The sequence below is a fragment of the Colobus angolensis genome, unplaced genomic scaffold (genome assembly GCF_000951035.1).
Source record: "Colobus angolensis palliatus isolate OR3802 unplaced genomic scaffold, Cang.pa_1.0 Scaffold3, whole genome shotgun sequence".
In the NCBI taxonomy this organism is placed as follows: domain Eukaryota; kingdom Metazoa; phylum Chordata; class Mammalia; order Primates; family Cercopithecidae; genus Colobus; species Colobus angolensis.
Window position 1 is genome coordinate 20,813,969 of NW_012116265.1, and position 24,800 is coordinate 20,838,768.

Sequence of the window (24,800 nt, forward strand, 5' to 3'; positions counted from 1 at the left end):
ATTAGCTAAAGTCTTTGGTTTCACCATCCAATTTGAAGGCACTGGACTTATACAAAGCAGATAATTAGAACTGAGAACCCAGCATAGAACCAGAACCTCCAATGGGCTCTACAATCCATGAAATAGAGAACTAGAAAAAAAAAGCAGAAAAAGAAGCTTGCCTGGACTCAAATGGAAAAAAAGGAGCCTCCTAGAAAAAACTGAAATCCTAGGTTTGGACTTCATATATCATAACCTACATGGTATAAGAATCCCCATATTAATATAAAATAGCTCTTAGGATAGTAATACGGCTGGGGTACTGTATTAGTTCGTTCTCATGCTGCTATGAAGAAATACCCAAGACTGGGTAATTTATAAAGAAAAGAGGTTTAATTGACTCACAGTTCCTCATGGCTGGGGAGGCCTCAGGAAACTTACAATCATGGTGGAAGGCACCTCTTCACAGGGTGGCAGGAGAGAGAATGAGAGCCAGCAAGGGAAATGCCAGACGCTTATAAAACCATCAGATCTCATGAGACTAGCTGATTATCCCGAGAACAGCATGGAGGAAACTGCCCCCATGATCCAGTTACTTCCACCTCGTCCTGCCCTCGATGCATGGAGATTATTGCAGTTCAAGGTGAGATTTGGGTGGGAACACAGAGCCAAACCATATCAGGCACCTTTTAGAAACAATTTTTTTTTTTTTGAGACGGAGTCTCGCTCTGTCATCCAGGCTGGAGTGCAGTGGCACAATCTCAGCTCACTGCAAGCTCCACCTCCTGGGTTCACGCCATTCTCCTGCCTCAGCCTCCCGAATAGCTGGAACTGCAGGTGCCCGCCACCTCGCCTGGCTAATTTTTTGTATTTTTAAGAGAGACGGGGTTTCACGGTGTTAGCCAGGATGATCTCGATCTCTTGACCTCGTGGTCCTCCCGTCTCAGCCTCCCAGAGTGCTGGGATTACAGGCGTGAGCCACTGCACCTGGCCTAGAAGCAAATTTCATAATCCAGAATGCATGAAATTCCCCCCAAAAAGTTTAGCATCAGTAAAGATGACCTTATAACTTTTTAAATGTTATAAATCATATGTAGGAATAATTAGCAGATATAATAAAGGATTATACAATAAGAGACAACAAGAGAATTAGCACTGTAAGACCTTGAGATAACAGACCATAGAAGAGATTATAAAATATATGCATGGAAAATCATTAGGACTCCAGGCTGTCCATCCTTTGGACTCTGGAACTTGTACCAGCAGCATACCCAGGATCTCAGGCCTTCAGCCTCAGAGTTGTATTGTCAGCTTCCTTGGTTCTGAGACTTCTGGACTTGGACTTAACCACACTATTGGTATCCCTGGGTTTCCAGCTTGCAGATAGCCTGTCATGGGACTTCTCATCCTCCATAATTGCATGGCCAATTCCTGTAGTAAGCATTTGTTCATCTATCCGTCTGACCATCCATCTGTCCATCCATCCTATTGGTTCTGTCTCTCTGGAAAACCCTAACTTAATATAGTAGACAAGGCTGAACACCTGGGATACCATACTAAATCTGTACTCTCTAAACCCAACAGGAAAGAAATAAGACAATTTTTTTAGAATAGACAAATTTAAGCAGATACTTCATCAAATAAGATGTGGATACAAATAAAAACAAAAAAAGATGTGGTTAAGTAGATGCCGAGAACTATTTGTCATTAGGGATATTATGCAAATTAAAAAGGCAAGAGATACCACTATGTACCTATTAGAATGGCTTAAAAATAAAAAGACAATACCAATTGCTGAGCAACTGGAACTCATACATTGCAGGTGGGAAGGTAAAATGGTGAAGACATTTTGGGAAAGAGTATCTTATAAAGTCAGATATTCAATTACCATATGACCAAATTTCTTATATGAAAACCTATAAAGGAATAGTATAATGGTTTTATTATCACCAAAACCGGAAATAACCAAGATATACTTCAACTGGTGATTGGATAAACATAGTGATGTATGCATATGATGAAATAATGACTTGGTGGTAAAAGAGCACATAGTGATATATGCATATGATGAAATACTACACGGTGCTAAAAGAGCATATACTGTATGATTCCATTTATATGACATTCTTTTTTTTTAGATGGAGTCTCGCTCTGTCTCCCAGGCTGGAGTGCAGTGACGCTACCTTGGCTCACTGCAACCTCTGCTTCTCAGGTTCAGGCAATTATTGTGCCTCAGCCTCCTGAGTAGCTGGGACTACAGGAGCCTGCCACCACGCCCAGCCAATTTTTGTATTTTTAGTAGAGACAGGGTTTCACTGTATTGGCCAAGCTGGTCTCGAACTCCTGACCTCAAGTGATCCACTTACCTCCACCTCCCAAAGTGCTGGGATTACAGGCGTGAGCCACCACGCCCAGCCAATATGATATTCTTTAAAAGGCAAAATTATAGGAATAGAAAACAGATCAGTAGTTGCTGAGGCTGGGGACTGGGTGTGGTGGGGGAGGGCAGGGGGAAGTGTTGATTACAAATGGGCATCATGAGGGAATTTTTGCGGGTGATCAAACTTGATTGTGGTGGTAGTTATACAGCTGTATATATTTGTCATATCTCATAGACCTCTAAACCAAAAAGAGTGAATTTTACTGTATGTTTTTAAAAAATGAATAAACCTATGCCCTACAGGACCATGTATATGAACTAGAGTCATCTCTAAGAACCAGTCTTACTCAGAAATTACAGATACTAGATTTTTAACTATCTTTTTAGTTTTGCTCAGTGATGATGTACTTTTACAGCACCATATTCCAAAATGTCATTAAGCCTCCTAGTCAGCCTCATATTAATAATTCTTTTCAAGTCCAGGAGTGGTGGCTCACACCTGTAGTCACTTTGGGAGGCTGAGGCAGGCAGATCATGAGGTCAAGAGATCGAGACCAGCCTGGCCAACATGGTGAAACCCCATCTCTACTAAAAATACAAAAATTAGCTGGGCGTGGTGGCACGCACATGTAGTCCCAGCTACTCGGGAGGCTGAGGCAGGAGAATCGCTTGAACCCGGGAGGCAGAGATTGCAGTAAGCTGAGATTGCACCACTGCACTCCAGTCTGGCGACAGAGTGAGACTCTGTCTTAAAAAAATAATAATTCTCTTCCAAGTGGAAATTCTGTAAGTTGAGAGGAAATGAGAGAGTATGAATAATGATGAACTTATTTTAGATGTTTTCACTGAGTTTTCAGAGAGGCTCACTTGTAATTGATAGTTTCAGCCCTGCCAGAGGAAGAATTTGCCAGGGAAGTGACTTTTATTTTAAAAAATTGTAGGAAACAATGTGGTGGAAAGAACCTGTTGTTTTTTAAATTTCCTTATAATAAGAATGAAAAATCAGGAAAAGCTTTCTTGAATTGTGGTAAAGTCAAGTGTGAGACCTTTGGACTTTGAAATCATGAATGTAAACCATATTCTTTCCCGACTAGCTGTGTGTATGACTTTGGGAAAGTTATTCAGCACTCCTGAACCTCATTTCCTTTCCTCAGTTTTAAAATCAAGTGATCAAACATACCTTTCTGAGTAGTTATTAGGTTAGACAAAATATATAAAACATCCAGCACAGTTTCTGGCACATAGTAGGTAATCAGTAAATGTTAATTCCTTTTTAATTAACATTTCCTATGCTGGTCAGTCCAGTTAGGTCTCAGGCTACAAGTTCTTACTTTCTGCAGGATGTGGTTCCAATATCAGTTCAGTTTACTTTTTCTTATCCTTTTTTTTTTTCTTTTTTTTGAGACGGAGTTTCTCTCTTGTTGCCCAAGCTGGAGTGCAATGGGGCGATCTTGGCTCACTGCAATCTCTACCTGCCAGGTTCAAACGATTCTCCTGTCTCAGCCTCCCGAGGAGCTGGGATTACAGGCACCTGCTTGGCTAATTTTTGTATTTTTTTTTTTTTTTTTTTTTGAGACGGAGTCTTGCTCTGTTGCCCGGGCTGGAGTGCAGTGGCCGGATCTCAGCTCACTGCAAGCTCCGCCTCCCGGGTTTACACCATTCTCCTGCCTCAGCCTCCCGAGTAGCTGGGACTACAGGCACCCGCCACCTCGCCCGGCTAGATTTTTGTATTTTTCAGTAGAGACGGGGTTTCACCGTGTTAGCCAGGATGGTCTCGATCTCCTGACCTTGTGATCCGCCCGTCTCCGCCTCCCAAAGTGCTGGGATTACAGGCTTGAGCCACCGCGCCCGGCCTAATTTTTGTATTTTTAGTAGAGATGGGGTTTCGCCATGTTGGCCCGGTTGTTCTCAAACTCCTGACCTCAAGTGATTCACCCACCTCGGCCTCCCTAAGTGCTGGGATTATAGGCAAAGAGCCACCATGCCTGGCCATCAGTTTAGTTTTCAAAGCCTCTGCAATGCTATTCTGATCTGCGGTGCTATTCTGATCTATTCTGTGTGTATGTCACCTAGGGGTCAGTTTGGGAACCAGTTTGGTCTGTACATTAGTTCAGCTGTCAAAATCCTGGGTATGCTAATTAGGATCAGATTCTTACCTGTGTAGCTGCAGGGTGAGCCTAGGAATTCACAACAAATTCATGGTCTTTCTCAAGCTCCTCCCCTCCTGTGCCTTCTTTGGTGCTTTCTGGTTCCCTGGAGTTCCCCTTTCTTGTTCTCTAGCCAGAAACCTGGGGCTCTGGTTGTTCTGCACTACCATGAAGTCCCACAATTTCACTTGTATTTGGGGTCAAATGGCAGGAGATCAGAGAGAAGGAAAAAAGCAAAAGGGGGATTGGCCCCATCTTCCTGGAACCACCCTTCTACTAAACAGAGAGGTAGGTCCCCCTGCCTTAGAGGTGTGGCTCCTACAGGTTTCTTTTGTTGCTACCTCCCCTGCCACCACACCATCACAGGATTTCCTGGTGGCTGAGATGTGAGAGAACCAATAAAAGAAAGGGGTACTCCTGTACTGTCTCTGAGCTTTAGGAGTTCCATTTCCTGGTCCTCAAACCAGAGCTAGAGAGGTTTTCCCAGACATCTTTCTGTATCACAGCACTCGCTTTTGGATTTCTGACTGTGCTAAGTTCAGGCTTGTCAACCTAAAGGAAGAAGCTGAGGCAAAATTAATGTAAGTAGAAGGTTTATTTGGGCCAAGGTTGAGTATTGCAACCCAGAAGCATAGATTCAAGTTGCCCTGGATGTACCCTTCAATTAGCACCTGTAGGTGGGTTTTTTTTTTTTTTTTAAGTTGTCTTCATTTCATTTTGGTTTTTAGAGACAAGGTCTCTCTCTATCACCCAGACTTTTGTGTTGTGGCATGATCATAGCTCACTGCAGCCTTGCACTCATGGGCTTAAGCAATCCTCCTGCCTCAGCCTCCTGAATAGTTAGTACTACAGGTGTTTGCTAATTTTTTTTTATTTTTGTAGAGACAGGGTCTCATTATGTTGCCTAGGCTGGTCTTGAACTCTAGGCCTCAAATGATCTTCTTACCTTGGCTTCCCAAAGTGCTGGGATTACAGGCTTAAGCCACCATACCCAGCAAGCAAGCGGATTTTTAAAAGCAAAAGAAGGGGACAGGGAGTGGGCTGATAAAAAGTTGTGTATCAGGAATTCTCGTTGGTTTAAAGAAATAACATTGACTAGTGATTGGCTATACATTGTTAAGCAATAGGTAGGGTGTGGGTTATAGTGTCTGGTGTGACATTATTAGGTTAAATTTCTAGCTACTTGTGGCAGTAGCAAGCATTTTCAGGAGAGGGATACGTAGGTCAAAGTGGGTAGTAGAGCGTGATTGCGGTCTCATTTTAATGTCTCTTATTGACCTGATAATTAAAAGGACTTGCATTCCTCAGATAAAAGTTACTTTCTCAGTCTGGAGGTACCAAAGAGAGAAAGGGGAGGTAAATTCCTTGCCATTTCCATAGTACTTTGAATTCTGGTATTCTACTCTGATTCATCTTCTGTTTACTTTTCAGAAAGCTTAAGTACCTGTTCCATGAATTCTGTTCAGGTTTTATGGTTTCAGTCAGTGGGAGGAACAGGGTGTAATGTGTCCACTCCCTATTACCTGGAACCAGACCTTGAATCATATTACTACCTTGAAAAAAATTTTTTTTTTTTTGTTAGCTCTCCATTGTCTCTAGGGTTAAGTGCTGACTATTTTAGTACTTCAATTCCCCAGCTGCATAGATTTCATATTCAAACCAAACAAGAATATTCATTGATGCTGAGGAGAAGAGAACTTTCCCTCTACCCTTTGACCATTCAGTATTTGCCTATGTGAGATAAACTGACAGTAGATAAATTAGCAGGAAAAAAACAGAAATTTATTACATGTTTGTACATAAGAGTCTCACAAAATATCAAACATGAAGTCCAGATGATTGACATTTTTATGGCATCCTGAGCTACAGAAAGGAATAGGACCTTAGGGGAGGTGGTGACAACCTTTGGGAATATGAGGGGAGGAAATGCACGGTGAGCAAAGCTTGCCTTGTTGTGCAGATAAAAAGTCTCTCCTATAATACAAGTTGTCTGGAGCAGCCCTCAGAAGAATAGGTGATAGCCTGTGACAAAGTCTGGGGTGTTGAACTTTAGTCTCTTCTTCTGTGATACAGTTAATCTACCCTAGTTGATAAGATTCCCAGGGAGGGCATATATAACAATTGAGCTTCTTTTTGAAGGATCTATCTTTGGGCAGATAAGAGAACTTCAGAGAAAGCCCCTCCTGCTCTTCGGGAGGAGAAGGAGGAGTTAAGAGTCAGGAGGTCAAGAGAAGGTCAGACCTTGGTTCTTTTTTAGTTCAAAGCATTCCACACCATACTTCAGGATAATGTGTTCTGAGTCCCAGCACCGATACATAGTTATCCTATTCCACATCTATAACTTTATGTAATTCTCTCAGCCTAAAATAGTCTTTCAACCTTTCAATTTTTGCCTCTTCAAATTTTATGTATGTTTTACAGCTCAGATGTAATATTCATAAAATTTGTTTTGGTAATCTGCCTTGCTCTTATATTATGCTCCCCATAAAAGGAGTGTGCAATTTCTTCAGTCTTTGAAAAACTATCATTTTTGTTTGTGCTTTTTAAAAGATATGTATATATACTTTGTCTTAGGATTACTTTTATGTGTAAAGACATGGTAACTGTGTCTAGCATAGGCTATTATGCTTCAGATCCAGGTAATTAGATTAAGATATTAGATTCAGGTAATGTTTAGTGCCTACTGTGTACTTCTTCACTTACTCACCTATAACACCTTTTTGAAATAATTATTCTAAATCTTATTCCTATGAGGACACTGAGAATATGTAAAGTTACATTATCTGAACTCTTTTTCAATGGCTGTGTATTTCTTGAGTGTAGGAATTTCAATACAGGTGGTGTGTCTCTTATCCAACATGCTTGACACCCAGAAGTGTTTCAGATTTCAAATTTTTTCAGATCTGGAATGTTCAACCTGTATTCAATTTTCACATAATGCTTACTATATATAGCTACTTGGTAAACATAGCAATAGCCCTAACTTTTTATTTTTTTCTACAGTACCTTGGCCATGTAGAAGTTGATGAATCAAGAGGAATGCACATCTGTGAAGATGCTGTAAAAAGATTGAAAGCTGTATGTATTTGATGGTTGCCAGTGTTGATCTATATGCTGTCAATATTTTCTTAAAAGATTTTGCTCAGTAAATTTTAGTGACCCAGTAAAAACTGTGTTTCTGTTAAAAAGATGTGGGCTTGCTAATAAGGAGCATCTCAGCCAAGCACGGTGGCTCACTCTTATAATCCTAGCACTTTGGGAGGCTGAGGCAGGAGGATTGCATGACCAGGAGTTTGAAACCAGCCTGGGCAACATTTCGAGACCCTGTCTCTATTAATTTCAAAAAATTTTTCTTAAATAATAAAATAATAATTAAAAAATTTAAAAGCATCTCATGTTGTCCATCCAATGGTATAAATTATAAGACGAGCCGTTTCAATTTAGGGCAGATATTATCCTAAAGGTACTTTTGATTTATAACCCATATGAAACAAAAGTTATGAAATCTGATAGAAGAATAGTATTCTAAGACTAGGATAAAACTGTTACAGTTAACATTTTAACCTAACTGTGATAACTGGGCTATAAATTATGGGTTTTAAATATACTATAAAAAATAGCTTCCTGGGGAAAACTAGAGGATAGAGATACCTGTGTTGATGCCTGGTGAGGTTTCCTTTTTGGGAACTTCTTACTATTATCTTAACTCCTACTCCCCAGTTTTCTTTGCTATACACCTCTAACATAAACAGTCTGTTTCTACTGCCTTTTACATAAACTTTAGCACACTTGAAGTAGAGAGCCCTTTCCCAGGATAACTAATGTTTCCTCTGCCTGTTATGCCATAGAACACATCCCAGGCACATGCCTGTGTATTCAGTGAAAGGAGAGAACGAGTTCAGAATTCATAAGGATTCAAAGTGTTAATTTCAGATTTTCCATAGGTTTGAGGCATGTTCCATAGCTCTGATAGCCCTCTTCACAACCCTCCTAATATGTGGCCTTTCCCCACTTTGCTGTGAAAGCTTTAAGCATTACTTCTGCATGCTCTGGCCCCAACCGCCTTAAATACATATTGCTTTGGGTTTACTGGTATGGTGGGCTGCCACAAGTTTGACTACTAATGTATGCTTCTTTCCCTCAATTTGCTTCGTAATCAGAACTTTTCTGCTTCTTGGCATAGTCTGTATTGCTTCTTATCTGTAATTCCTGAATATAAAATATATAAAATTAAGGAAGCAACCAAGTCAGAGAGGTAGATTTAATTTTGGAATAAAAACCTGAATCTGTCATAGAAGGGAAAGGAGAAAGTAACTGGCTATAATATACAAAGAACTAAAAAATTTTTTAAAAAGATACAGACATACGTACACATATATACATACATATATACCTATACATACTCTTTATCTCAGATTTTGATCATTAAAATTCTTAAATGATTCAAGCCTTTGCTAGTCTTATCTATGCTCTCCAATCTGTCATTTACGTTAAGGAGACCTTGTGTTACGGTACATGAAATTATAGTTTGTAGACCTTCCGTGGCAACCTAAATATATTCCCCAGTTAAACAAAGTCTCAGATAATTTAATTTTCCATTTTGTCAAAACCAAATTTAAAAGAGAAGTAAAAATTTAATTTCTTTAACAAGATAATTCTGGGTTCATCTAGAAGAATGATAAAATATCAGTTACTCGGGAGGCTGAGGTAGGAGGATTGCTTGAGTCTAGGAGTTTGAGACCAGCCTGGGCGACACAATGAGCCTTTGTCTCAACTGAATAAATACACAGACAAGATGATTTTAGCGAAGAACATTTTTTTAAAGTAATGCAGTTATTTGCCCATTAAATAATATTTTATAGTAATCACTGAAAACAAATCAGTGAACAGACTAGATAGCCCTGAAACAAACTATAAATAATTATTAAAATCTTATAGTTTACACAACTTATGGTGACATGGCCACTGTGGAATGAGCCTTTAGAAAGTCTTTTGATTCAGAGTATGGCTTCATGTGCACTCTGTAAGTAAGGAAAAGCTAGAGGTGGTTTAAGTTTGCCCAGAACATATTGAGAAATGGTATTTTGTTGTTTAATGAGCAGTTAATCCTCTTAACTGTCTAGTTTTGTTTTTTTTTAAATACTTTTAATTAGAAATATCTCTTTATTATATAAGCAATATATGTTTATTGTATAAAATACAAATGAACCAAAAAAGTACAGAAATAAACTGAAATTTCCTACAATCCCAGAGATAGCCACTATTTAACTGTCTAGTTTTAAAACTAATGTTTCAATGGATTTTTTGGTTTTATTTTACCTTTTTTTAAAAAAAAACCAAGAAGATAATAGACTATAAGTGTGATTGCTTGAGGCATAGGACTATTTAGATAATAAAATGTAATGTTTTTATATTCATCAGAACTAGGAACTAAATAGCCATTTTAAAAATTATACCTATGCATGGAACAGTGGCTGGCACGTAGTTGTAACTCAAAAAATATTTCTAGAATGAATATACAGAATACAATCTGATCTGCAATGTGTGGTCAACTTGAGTCTTACAATAACCATAATCAAATATTATGTCTAATGTTTTAAGTTTACCAAAACTGTTTTGCTTATTTCTAAAGATCTTTATTTTCCTGTGGTTTTTAATGACTGAAAGAAAGATTTAAGTTGAGCACAGTAGCTTGCGCCTATAATCTCAGCTACTTAGAAGTCTGAGATGGGAGGCTCCCTTAAAGCCACGAGTTCGAGACCAGCCTGGGTAATATAGTGAGACCCTGTCTCTACAAAAATAAATAATAAAGTTTTAGATATATTGGTGATTGTTTTCTAAACATATTTAAACTATTAAACTTTGAGGGGAAATTGACCATTTCTAGACTTCTTATCAAGAAGTTATTTAAAATTTTTCAGATAAATACTAGATTTGGAGCAAATGTTATATGTAGTTTTGCACTGGCATGTATTATAAAAACATGGAATTGAAGTTTTGGGTCACTGGAGTAAATTTCCTGTTTCTTATACTCTTTTTTTTTTTTTTTTTGAGGCGGAGTCTCGCTCTGTCGCCCGGACTGGAGTGCAGTGGCCGGATCTCAGCTCACTGCAAGCTCCGCCTCCCGGGTTTACGCCATTCTCCTTCCTCAGCCTCCGGAGTAGCTGGGACTACAGGCGCCCACCACCTCGCCCGGCTAGTTTTTTTTTTGTATTTTTAGTAGAGACAGGGTTTCACCATGTTAGCCAGGATGGTCTCGATCTCCTGACCTCGTGATCCGCCCGTCTCGGCCTCCCAAAGTGCTGGGATTACAGGCTTGAGCCACCGCGCCCGGCCTCTTATACTCAATGAAATGTCCCCATTCTTTTTTTGTTCCCCGAGTCAGAGTCTTGCTCTGTCACCCAGGCTGGAGTACAGTGGTGCGATCTTGGCTCACTGCAACCTCCACCTCCCGGGTTCAAGCAATTCTCTTGCCTCAGCCTCCCGAGTAGCTGGGATTACAGGTGCCTACCACCACACCCGACTAATTTTTTGTATTTTTAGTAGAGACAGAGTTTCACCGTGTTGGCCAGGGTGGTCTTGAACTCCTGACCTCGTGATCCCCCCGCCTCAGTCTCCCAAAGTGCTGGGATTACAGGCATGAGCCACCACGCCTGGCCTCCCGCTTCTTTTAAATACTCTTTCTAGAGCTATACTGAGAATCTTGCAGAAAGTTGGAAGTCCTTAGGATACTGTTCTCATATAGTGTGCCACATGTATTCCTCATTTTTGTCTTCCTTTCATATTTGTCTTCCTTTCGTATTTTTACTATGCAGAAATTTCTAGTTGCCTTTTGATTTCTCTGAGCAAACATTCATCTAAAAATCATCCATGAGGATCTACAACTTGACTTTGCCAGATACTTATATTGTGCCAAATGCTATGTTTCTGGAGACTTTTGGTTTTTTTTTTATAGATTATAAAGCTCCCTTTTAGAGTTTCAAATAAGTGGGAGCAAATATAAGGATACATAAGCCTGCAGAGGATTAAAGAAGAAATAGGATATCTTTGAAATTAGTTTGAATGCCAGAGCTTAAAATTTTAAAGAATAGTTCAGATGTACCAGTTAAGTAACATTTTGTTTAAAACAAGCATTTTAAACCTACCATGTGAATGATCTTTGGAAGGCAGCTGTGCTCTTCACTATACCACCAACTCATCTAGTGAATAATCTTTGAACTAAAAATTTAACATTTCTAGTGCTTTTTACGTATTTATTTATTTATTTTGGAGACAGAGGTTCGCTCTGTCACCCAGGCTGGAGTGCAATGGCACGATCTCAGGTCACTGCAACCTCCGCCTCCGGCGTTCACGCTATTCTCCTGCCTCAGCCTCCAGAGTAGCTGGAGTTACAGGTGCCCGCCACCACACCCAGCTAATTGTGTTTTTAGTAGAGATGGGGTTTCACCATGTTGGCCGGGCTGATCTCCAACTCCTGACCTCAGGTGATCGACCTGCCTGGGCCTCCCAAAGTGCTGGGATTACAGGCATGAGCCACCATTCCGCCTTCTAGTGCTTTTTAAATTTGTGAACAATTGAGAAAAGAGATAATTTGCAAGTGTTTTTCCCCAATATACTCTCTTAAAATTTAGAATTACATTAACTTCAATGGGAATTCATCTGCATACTTGATATGCTCAAATGAAAAACTACTGTAACTAAACAAGGTAGGGTTTTAAAAACATGCTCCTCAGAGCATAAATATGTTAATTTTTTTAACTTTCTGTGTGTAAAGTTATTGACAGCTATTTTCAACTAATTTACTTTGTCACGTAACTTCACTGATTAGCTACTTTGGTACTTAGCTTCTATAGGATAAATGACAGAAACCACTATTGCCCATTGTTACTGCCTTTATGGCATATCAGCCGCAGGATGAGGAATATTGTCATATATCAGCCAATTCCAGAAAAAGTGTATAAGGCCTTTGATTATCTTGCTTAACTCTGGTCCAAGATGCCCTTCATTTAAAAAAGGTCATTTCTTCCCATTGTTTCTTAAATGTCTCTCCCTCTGTCTTAGTTTTAGACTAGTTTCATTATACTACCAGTTTCTAATATGTTGTTTTCTTATTCACTATTTGATATATTTGTTTTAATATATGTTCTTATTTTAGCAGGTAAAAGAATGATAACAAATGTTTTTTAAAAGAACATTATTATTCTTTAATAACTGTCTTTTTATGAATTTTGCATGCCAACTTTTTTCATTAACATGTTGGGTATTTTATATAAAGAGGGAAAGCTCAATGTTTAACAATAGCTTTTCTAGGAGCTGAATTAAATATTAACAATCTCCTTCCTTCACCTTCCTGTCCCTCAAGATTGGTGAATATCTTAACTTTGGCTGCATCCTTGAAAGCTTATGGTTATTCATAGTCTAACAAAACTAGGGTCACCAAACTTGGCAGCAGAAATAATCTAGTCTTATTGTGATAACTACCCAATTACTTTATTATTTTTCCAGTCGCAGTTCAAAATGTTTTGTGGAAATATTTTTTGCCGTTTGTGATTTTCAAAGCTTACGGGGGAAAACAAACTTTCCAGTGTTGGAGAGCATTGAACAGTTTATGGACTGTGTAAAAGAGTCAAATTTCAGTGCAATTATCTTTTCCTAGACATTTATCCAACATTAAAAACTGATGATTATAAAAAGTAGAGGCTTAAAGTATATTTCAACCACAGCTAGGAAATGTAAAGTTAAATCTAGCTTGTGTGCATTGAAACCCATCTAATTTGTGTAAATTCTACAGATTTTAATTGGTGCCCAGTTTTCATAAATGGTGCTTAAAAATTGGTGCCGATACCATAGATAGTTATGCCTCTGTTAACCAGATAGTTTCAGAATTGTATACTTATAAATGTCAATGCAAGTTTATTTTAAAATAACACCTTTTAGGTTTGGTGCAGTGGCTCATGTCTGCAATTCCAGCACTTTAGGAGGCTTAGGCAGGCAGATCACTTGAGGTCAGGAGTTCGAGACCAGCCTGGCCAACATGATGAAACCTTGTCTCTACTAAAAATACAAAAATCAGCTGGATGTGGTGGTGCACACCTGTAGTCCCAGCTACTCAGGAGGCCGAGGCATGAAAATTGCTTGAACCCAGGAGGCAGAGGTTGTGGTGACCTGAGATCATGCCACTGCACTCCATCCTGGGTGACGAGTGAGACTCTGTCTCAAAAAACAAACAAACAAAAACCAAATAATAATAAACAATAGCTTTTATAAAGAAAACAAAACGCTGTTTCTTAAATTTCAGTTGTAGCCCACAGACATCATTTGGTTCTTAAAATACATGTTTTCTCAGCTCTTGCATGAGCATTAGCCTTGTAACCTTAATAGATAATTTATTCTGTGTCTGGAATAGAATATACATGTTATTTCCTTATGTATGTTGTGAAATTGATCAACACACATGTACATATAGATTGATACTAATGTAAGTTAATGGAAAGCCAATGGTCAAGCTCCCCTTAAGTGGTATGGAGTTTCTAAGTGACATCTTACTCACTACGAAAAAGTGTGACAAGGACCTTTGATGCATACTCATTTAATTTTATGTATTGCATTTTTATTGTGATTATGTGGTCATTTGAATGTGGACTTTTTAAAAATTGATGACTTTCACATAGTTGACCACCAATTTTAAACTTAAAAAATGTATATGGAACCAGTCTTCTATTTTCTATTCACTATTATAAAATTTAAAATGCAAATCTCACCAAACCAGTATGCCCTATCTTTTTCTCTGCTGCCAAATTTGGAAGATCTCTGTTTTAAATGTAAACAGCGATTACTAAACTAACTTGGTGCTCTGCATGGATACAGGTTCTGATTTCTTCTCACTCTTTCCATAGATTCTTAGGCCATCCAATGTGTTTCCCTGCATTTTCATGCACCCTTCCTTTTTCCCTGTCACTCCTGGTATGGATAACTCTTTGAAACTCACTCCCACCCCTTCTCCCACTTTTTCCTTTCCCCAATTTCTGTATGTGCTTATTGGTGTGAAACTCTGGGACATTTAGGCCATACAATAATAGCACTCGACTTGTCCCCCTGTTCCTCCAGGAAAGGAAGTTCTTCAAAGGCTTCTTTGGAAAAGTAAGTTTGATGCCACATTCATGCTTGCTTTATAAGGAGTTACACCCCTAGTGTAGCACTGACATATTTTTTAAAAGTAGCACAGCTTTGGTTTCTTTATAATACAGGAATTGGTTTGACTGTATATGGAAATTAATGAATTAGGAAGTTGCTATCCGTAATATTATCAGTGGATCTACTGATACTAAATCTGATGATTCTAAGAAATTCCAATAAATAGGCTGGGCATGGTGGCTCATGTCTGTAATCCCAGCACTTTGGGAGGCCGAGGCAGGTGGATCACCTGAGGAGTTTGAGACCAGCCTGGCCAACATGATGAAACTGTTTCTACCAAAAATACAGTACAGGTGATGTGCACCTGTAATCCCAGCTACTCGGAAGGCTGAGGCAGGAGAATCGATGAACCCAAGAGGTGAAGGTTGCAGTGAGCCGAGATCATGCCCCTGCACTCCAGCTTGGGTGACAGAGTAAGACGCTGTCTCAAAAAAATAAAGAAATTCCAATAAATGAATCAAGTAGGTTAAAAGAGGATTATCTCCTCAACAGTAGGTATTAAAATAATATTATTTGGTCTTGTAAACTCTTTATATTAAAATATTAGCAATATTTGTAACAAGTGGATTTTACATGATGCCCAATATTCACAGGGAAATTGAAAGAAATATTTAAGTAAAAATTAAATATACCCCAAAGTTTACATTCAGTGCAATTATTTTTTCCAATCTAAATTAAATTTCAGGAGAAATGAAAGTGGATTCTGCTATGATTTTTAACCTGCATTGCTAATCTAAGAAAAAGTATCTTAATTATTAGCCTACCAAATATCTGTCATATGTAGAATGTTGTTTATGTAGGTGCTTTTCAAATAATGATTATTCAATGTTCATATCTCCCTAAATTTAAGAATATATGGGGTGGCTGTACTAATATCAGTAAATATATTTCTGAATATATTTTGTATCCAAGTTTATCCTTAATTTTGAGTAAGTGCTAAAACTAATTCAGACTGAGACAGTATGAGAGAAAAAATACTGTCATTAGATAACAGTATAAATTACTAATGATTTATGTGATTAACAAAATCCTACAATTTTTTTTCTGCTGCATGGTTTTGTCATTTTGGAAATTTGTTTTAAAGAACAAATAATTTACATTTCCTTCTCAATTAAATGTTTAAATGTAACTCATTTTTACATTTTCTTGTTCTAACTTAGGTCACCTTTATACTAATGTAAATACATTTGAAGTATTTTGATCTAATGATTTAATTCAGTTACTCCTGTTAATCTGAAATAAAATGTCAAATAATTCACCCACACATGTCACAATACATTTTTTAATAGACATTTTGGATCTGAGTCAGGTTAATAGGTCCTTAGAATATGAGATACATATCTAGAAAGAATCTTATTATTTCCTGTGTAGCATAGCATTATAAGTAGGCATTATATTTGTTAAGGAAATTGATAATTGTTAAGGACACTTTAGGAAACTTTTTGTGGTGTATTTTTTTTTCCCAAATAGAGTTTCCGAAAGCAATTACACATCCACAATTATCATACAATTTTAACTATTGTTCAAGTGACCAGTTTTAATAAGTCTACTTTACTTAAAACAGCAGATAAGGCTATGTACAATAAGATAAGGCATCATAGATAAGATGAAGGTCAGGTTATAACAAATATTGATTTAGTTTTTAGAAAGACAATTTTAAAAGTACGTATTTTAGCTGGATGCAGTGGTGCACGCTACTCAGGAGCCTGGAGTGGATTAAGGAACAAAGCTCTCCCCTCAAAGTCAATCCTGAGGTCACAGTATTTATTGCTACATATAATGGGGCCATGATGCACCTACACTGTAGCTGAGCTGGATCACACTGTGTTTAGTAGGCTTTTCACTGCATTTTTTTTTTGCTACATGATGAATTTGTATGGTATAAGAAAGAAAATTATGAATCATCTCACTTAATCCTTAACCCAGAAATAATAATTCTCTAGTTTTGCAGTGAGAAAACAGGTTTGCAGAGGTTAAATGACCTGACTGTATTCACAGATATTTATAATAAGTGGTAAAAAAATGGGATTTGAACCCAAATAATCTGACTTCAGAGCCAGAAGTGCTATATATTGTGCTATACAATAACTTTATTTTCATATTATTTATAAGTGAAGATTTTATCTCAAAAGGTGCTAGTAAGTAAAGAGCTTCTTAGAAACTCACTTTTACTTTCTTTTTTATAGAGTAGTAATTTAACTTTAGATGTTATTTCTAATCAATTACTTTTTATTAGTTAAAGCTTTAAATAATCATCTTTTTTAGTAGAGATGGGGGTTTCACCATGTTAGTTGGCCAGGCTGATCTTGAACTCCTGACCTCAGGTGATCTGCCCGCCTCGGCATGTGCCTGTAATCCCAGCTACTACTCAGGAGGCTGAGGCAGGAGAATTGCTTGAACCTGGGAGGCACAGGTTGCAAGGAGCCAAGATAATACCATTGCACTCCAGCCTCAGTGACAGAAGGAGACCATCTCAGAAAAAAAAAAAAAGAAAGAAAAAAATTCCTTTTCAGTGGTTCAAACTAACAATTTATTTATTTGGAAATATTTAAATCCTACATGTTGAGTATCTCTTATTTGAAATGTGTAGGACCTGAAGGGTTACGGATTTTGGATTTTTTTTTTCAGATTTTGGAATATTTGCTTATATATAATGAGATATTTTGAGGATAAGACCCAAGTCTAAATGCAGAAGTTATTTGTGTTTTATATATGCCTTATACATATAGCCTGAAGATAATTTTATACAATATTTTAAATAATTTTTATAATTAATAATTTTATATTACTTTATTATTTTATAATTATTTAATTTTGTGCATGAAACAAAGTTCATGTGCATTGAACCATCAGAAAGCAAAGGTATCACTATCTCAGCCACCCATGTGGATGGAGTCTGTGGTTGTTTGGCATTACTATCATTCCCTACTTTGAATTTATATGCAGTCATTTTCTTGCACTTATTCACACATAAGTACTTCACTTTAAAAAAAAAAAAAAAAGACCTACTGACTGGGCATGGTGGCTCACGCCAGCACTTTGGGAGGCCAAGGGCGGGTGGATTGCTTGAGGTCAGGAGTTCAAGACCAGCCTGACCAACAGGGTGAAATCTCATCTACTAAAAATACAAAAAAATTAGCTGGGCATGGTGGCACACAGCTGTAGTCCCAGCTACTCAGGAGGTTGAGGCAGAATTGCTTGAACCTGGGAGATGGAGGTTGCAGTGAGCCTAGATCACGCCACTGCACTCCAGCCTGGGCTACAGAGCAAGACTCTGTCTCAAAAAAAAAAAAGACATACCACTAGTAGAGTGAAAAAATAATACGTTCAGAGTAATTGAGCAGCGCCATAGCATCACCAGAATACATGTCGCTGTTTAACAACAGCAACAACAAACAATGACAGGCTTTGCCTTCCCCTCTGAGGCTGTGTTTTGATTAAAAGATTACTTACACTGTATTTTTTTTTTTTTTTTAAGGTAAAAAGAAATATCAGAAGCGGGTCTTCTAGGGATGAAGTGACATTCTGCTAGATGGCTTTTTTTTTTTTTTTTGGAGACAGGGTCTCACTCTGTCACCCAGGCTGGAGTGCGGTGGCACAATCATGGCTCACTGCAGCCTCAAACTCCCAGGCTCAGGGGATCCTCCCAACACAACCTCTCGAGTAGCTGGGACTACAGGCATGTGCCACCACACTCAGCTATTTTTGTATTTTTTATAGAAACATGGTTTCGCCATGTTGCCCAGGCTGGTCTCAAACTCCTGAGGTCAAGTGATCCACCCACCTCACCCTGCCAAAGTGCTGGGATTACAAGCATGAGCCACTGTGCCCAGCCTGCTGGATGGCTTGTGTGTTGTATGCCTACATTTTTTTTTTTTTTGAGACAGAGTCCCCCTTCATCGCCCAGGCTGGTGTGATCTCAGTCACCACAACCTCTGCTTTCTGGGTTCAAGTGATTTTTTTGTTTCAGCCTCCCGAGTAGCTGGGACCACATACCCAGATAATTTTTGTATTTTTAGTAGAGATGGGGTTTCACCATGTTGGCCAGGCTGGTCTCGAACTCCTGACCTCAAGTGATCTGCCTGCCTTGGCCTCCCAGGGTGCTGGGATTACAAGCATGAGCCACAGCACCCAGAATTCTTTTCTTATGTTATTGGGGAAAATTTTTTTTTTAATGTCAGGGTGATTTTATACTAATATATAATTTTTTACAGTGAGTCATTTAAAGAGTTTGGAAAACAGAGAGGGGCAAGTATTGCCCATTATCTTACCCAGAATGTGCTTTTAAATGATAATTTTTTCTTTAATTTGGAATCTTTCAAATCTTTCAAGTTGCCGTCATTTAATTCATCTCCACACTAATCTACAAGAAATAGACTGGTGAGAGAGACTTGATAATATTATTGAGTTTGCTAGGTCAATTGTGGTTTGATGAAAGCTCAAAATGAAAAATCTTACAGAACGGTGTATGTTACGGAGTTTTTATCCAGTACAGTTCCTCATACATTTTGATACTTGGTTATTCTTTGAATCATGTATGATTTAATGATCCAGGATAAATAGAACAACAGTAATCAAGAAGTGTTTTTATTAAACACTTTTATGTGAAAGTAAGTAGATAGAAGAATTGTTTGCCCCGATTCTGAATTTATGACTTATAGCCAGGAAAACGTTCTCTTTTCCGTAAGTTGCCTCTTGGACCTGACCTTCCCTATTGTTACATCACCACCTGATAGGAGCAGTGCCTCCGGAAACTTTAGCAGTATGGAACAGATAAATCTGGGTCTGTTACAGGCCTGTAATCCATTGTAAGCTTACAAACATTGTAAAAGAGGGGCAAAAAAAACAAGGATCTGAAATAACTTTTTCCAAACTAATTAAATTGCTCAATTGCCATGGCTGGGTGCATTGGCTCACGCCTGTAATCCCAGCACTTTGGGAGGCTCAGGCGGGTGAACCACAAGATCAAGAGTTCAAGATGAGTCTGGCCAAGATGGTGAAACCCCGTCTCTACTAAAAATACAAAAATTAGCTGGGCGTGGTGGCAGGTGCCTCTAATCCAAGCTACTCGGGAGGCTGAGGCAGGAGAATCGCTTGAACACCGGGGGTGGGCAGAGGTTGCAGTGAACCCAGATCGTGACACTGCACTTCAGCCTGGGTGACAGAGTGAGACTATCTCAAATAAATAAATAAATAAATAAATAAATAAATAAATAAATAAAATAACTCATTGCCTTAGGAAAGCCAATAATGCACTCAGCTTTTTAGGGATTATTACATGCAAGTTCATTAGCATAGTTGGCTATACTGGGCAAATACTTTATTACCAAAAATTACATGGCACTTAATGTTTGAAAAAAGGTTTTTTATAATTTTAATGTATTTGAGGAACCCTATGAGCTAAGTAATCTGTATTCCCATTTTATGAAGAAGCTGACTCAACATAGAGACAGGAAATATTCTTAGGCCACCCTATTAGATGTCTTTTTAAAGCCATTTACTTGTATTTATATAGAGCTTTATAGTTTATTATGTGCTTTGACCTACTTTCTTTTTTTTTTTTTTTTTTTTTGAGACGGAGTCTCGCTCTGTCACCCAGGCTGGAGTGCAGTGGCCGGATCTCAGCTCACTGCAAGCTCCGTCTCCCGGGTTTACGCCATTCTCCTGCCTCAGCCTCCCGAGTAGCTGGGACCACAGGCGCCCGCCACCTCACCCGGCTAGTTTTTTGTATTTTTTAGTAGAGACGGGGTTTTACCGGGTTAGCCAGGATGGTCTCGATCTCCTGACCTTGTGATCCGCCCGTCTCGGCCTCCCAAAGTGCTGGGATTACAGGCTTGAGCCACCGCACCCGGCGACCTACTTTCTAATTTGCCATTCACAACAGTTCAGTGAATTGGACAGGGTAGTTCATGAAACTGCATTTTACAGATGAATAAACAGAAGCTCAGAGAGTTCACCCAGCTAATACTAAATGGCAGTGCCTACAGTGAAACCAAGGATTTCTGAAACTTAGTGCAAAGTTCTTTCACCTACCCCATGTTGATGTTCTGTCATTCAAAAAGCATTCCTCTGCTTTCCTCAAGTATGCCTTAATTATAATGAGTGGAGAAGTGTCTAATGCAGAGGACACTAAACAGCCCAAGGGCCTGAATACTTCCATAAACATGGACTTTTGGCCTGCACACAGGCTTTTATATAAAAAGTAGAATATTCATCTTAAGAATTAGCAGACCTGGCAAAACAGCGTGCTTTCTATGTGGCAACCATGTCTTGACCTGAATAACAGCTGTGCCCTTTGCCTGTTCGCCACAATCCCTGCAACTCCTGTTGTCCCTGCTTTACTCATTTGTTATCTGCCTTTAACTCTTGTATGCATTTGAGTTTGTGAACTCCTCTCTGAGTTATGTCACTTTGATTTATTTTTCTTTGTAGCAACCACTTCTGACTGTATAAAAATCACCAAAAATATTATAATATCTGTTTTACAGCTCCTGTTAATATACTGCCAAATATAGTTTTTAAAGTTTTTATGTTTTTACAATTGCTAAATGGCACCATTAGAAATGGTTAAGTTTTAGAGAATGCATGGTTGAAAAGTGATGTGTAGTTACGTTGTTTTAACCTAATTCCTGAGAGTAAAGGATTTCATGGCATTTATGACTCCACTCTTGAATTAGTGTATTCAAGTCTGCATTCTATTTTATATTTCCTAAATTTTCTCCTCTATGACAACTTGTACTTAGTGCTTATCTTCATTCTGGATCCTATTCTTTTATTATTATTATTATTATTATTATTATTTACCTTAAGTTCTGGGATATATGTGCAGGACGTGCAGGGTTGTTACGTAAGTATACATGTGCCATGGTGGTTTGCTGCACCCATCAACCCGTCATCTAAGTTTTCAACCCCGCATACATTAGGTATTTGTCCTAATGCTCTCCCTCCCCTTGCGCCTAACTCCTTGACAGACCCCAGTGTGTGATGTTCCCCTCCCTGTGTCCGTGTGTTCTCATTGTTCACCTCCCACTTATGAGTGAGAACATGTGGTATTTGGTTTTCTGTTCCTGTGTTAATTTGCTAAGAATGGTGATTTCCAGCTTCATCCATGTCCCTACAAAGGACATGCACTCATTCTTTTTTATGGCTGCATAGTATTCCATGGTGTATATGTGCCACATTTTCTTTATCCAGTCTATCATTGATGGACATTTGGGTTGGTTCCAAGTCTTTGCTTTTGTGAATAGTGCTGCAGTAAACATATGTGTGCAAGTGTCTTTATAGTAGAATTATTTATATTCCTTTGGGTATTGGATCCTATTCTTTAAAAGTGCATCTGTGCTCATGTATTGTTTCCCTACTGTTCAAGGGATGAACTATCTGTGCTCCTTGCAGAGGCCAACTCCTCCACCAGATTCTTCTAATTCCAACTCTTACTTATTCTGGCAATGCTACCCCCTCTCTCCTCTATAATCAGTTTTCTTTCTCTAATGGATCATCCATTAGCATAAAAATATACCGTCTTCTTTTTTAAAAAGTTTTTTTTCTTGGTACCCTCAGCTCCTTCTTCTGTTGAACCCATTTAATCATCTCCACAACTTTTTTCTCCACCACCCCATCACGGCTGCCCTTATCTTCTTTTGTATTACTATTCCAGTAGTCCTATCGCCTTACTCAGGCTATCAGCAGCAATTGACGTAGCCCGTCTCTCACTCCCCCTTGAAACACTGGTTCAGGGATCATACTTTCCCAATTTTCCCCTTCGTCTGTGGACTCTTTTCAGCCTACACCTCTCCGTTAATGATCTCATCCACAATGTGATGTTTTTAAATATCATTTATGTAATACATGCTGATGGTTTTGAAATTTATATCTCCATACATCTCCCCTGAACTCCATAATGGTGTTTCCATCTTAGAAGCAATATAGCATAGGAATCAAGGGCCCAGCCTTTGGTGCCAGATTACTTGCACTTACTAGCTTTGCGATTAATGCCTACTTCATGTGGTTGTTGTGAAGATTAGATGAATAAACATAAGTAAAGAGCACCAAAAGGCCTGTTTTGGTAGATAGGTGTCACTATCATCATTATTAAACTTCTTCACTTTGATATCTGCTAGTCACCTCACCCTTTAATATGTCACAAATCGAATTCCCCCAAGGAGAGAAGGATCTTTCTCTCCTAGTCTCTTCCAGTCTCAGTATACAGCATCTCTGTCCCTATGCACTAGCCAAACCCTGGATTTGACCTTGACTTCTCTTTTTCTTATACCCTACATCCACTCCATTAACAGTTCCTGTCTGCTTTAGCCTTCAAGAACCTAATCAGTTCTCACTATCTCCACCACTCCTACCCTGGTCCAAGCCAGCATCTCCTCCTAACTGAACCATTGCAGTAGCATTCTACTAGCATCCTACTACCCCTGCTTTCATTGTTGTCCTCCTGCCATCCCCTCTTGAGAGATCGGCCTGAGTGATCTTTTTAAGACAGAGGTCCGGCCGGGCACAGTGGCTCACGCCTATAATCCCAGCACTTTGGGAGTCCTAGGCGGGTGGATCACGAGATCAGGAGATCGAGACAATCCTGGCTAACATGGTGAAACCCCATCTCTACTAAAAATACAAAAAAATTAGACAGGTGTGGTGGCGGGTGCCTGTAGTCCCAGCTACTTGGGAGGCTGAGGCAGGAGAATGGCGTGAACCCGGGAGGTAGAGCTTGCAGTGAGCCGAGATCATGCCACTGTGCTCCAGCCAGGGCAACAGAGCGATACTCCGTCTCAAAAAAAAAAAAAAAAGAAAAAGGGCAGAGGCCCGATTACATTGCTTCACTGTCCCATGTCCTCCAGTAGCTTCCTGATCTACTCAGGGTAAAAGGCAAAGTCTTTTAGGCCTTGTAGGCCATTGCGTATGAATCCCCTCTGTCTTTTTCCTCTTTTATCTCCTCCTAGCCTTCTTCTTGCTTCCTCTGTTCCAACCACACTAGCCTCCTGGATATTCCTTAAACACACCAGATATGCTTTCACCTCAGGGCCTTTGTACTTGTTGTAACCTCTAGTCTGGAACACACATCATCCAGATGTATGTGTGGCTCACTTCCTCATCTCTTTCCCTTCGCTCAAAAGCCCCATTATCAGGCATTTACTATGAATTAATGAATAAAGGAATGAATGAGGAATGTACTGCTCAAGTTCACCCTGTTGTGGGAGGAATCAGATAGGTAAAGACATGGTTACCAAATTGTGTAACAATAACAGGTGCTCCAGGAGCAAAAAGGAAGAGTGAATGTGAAAGGTTGTAATGAAGGCTTCTAGGAGGAGACGACACCTAAGGCTGAGCCTAAAAATTATGAGTTCCAATTAAACTAAGTTAGAAGAGAAAGATTTCAGACAGAAGGAACAGCACTATCAGGGACATTGGGATGAGAGAAAACATGTTGCACACTCTCATTCATTCATTCATTCAACCTAGGGGTGTTGAGAAGGAAACAGAAGATGAGACCCAGATTTCATTCATGGATGACCAAGGGGATGGTGGAATCTTTCACTCATTGTGAGAAGGGATAATTTGGTTTTGGACAGGTTGAATTTGAGATGCCTCTAGAATTTTCATTTCAGCTACTATATACCTTTGAAAAATGAACTTAATATTGGAATAATCCCTAGGTCTCCCCTCCCCCAATTGAAGTGATTTGGCATACTAGAAGAGCTAAATTGCCTCTCCAAACTCTCCTTTACTGTGTAGTTCATGACATGCTCCATGCTTGTTTTTTCCTAAAAGCCTTTAAGTGCCCCTCTCATTTAAGAAAGTACAGGAATAATTAACCTTAGCATCTGAGACTAAAAGTTACTGTACTCTTCCTGAACACAGTACAATCTCAAATCCTGAAGAAAGTTGTGTTTCTGTCCTTTTGCTGCTTTGTTCTTTGGGGTATATTCACTGGATTCTGGAATTATAAGACAAAATTTATTTATTATACCATTCTGTTCAGAAATTCAAATATCAAATTATAGACTTCAAGGCTTTTCTGATTTAAAAAACAGTGAAGCTGGGTTTCCTCTGAAAAAAGTCTCTTGTTTATTACAAGGCACACTGTATCATGG

At 38.9% G+C, this 24,800-nt stretch overlaps 1 protein-coding gene across 7 annotated transcripts in view; it reads left to right on the forward strand.

Moving 5' to 3' along the window:
- NUMB (numb homolog (Drosophila)) overlaps positions 1–24,800 on the forward strand; it is a 205,435-nt gene that overhangs the window by 143,981 nt on the left and 36,654 nt on the right. For 4 of the 7 annotated variants that reach the window (XM_011949606.1, XM_011949610.1, XM_011949607.1 and 1 more), the window contains 2 exons: positions 7,510–7,584; positions 14,614–14,646. In XM_011949606.1, coding sequence (XP_011804996.1) covers positions 7,510–7,584; positions 14,614–14,646 — 108 coding nt within the window. The remainder of the gene's footprint in view (positions 1–7,509; positions 7,585–14,613; positions 14,647–24,800) is intronic. The other 3 variants (XM_011949608.1, XM_011949613.1, XM_011949609.1) reach the window with 1 other exon arrangement.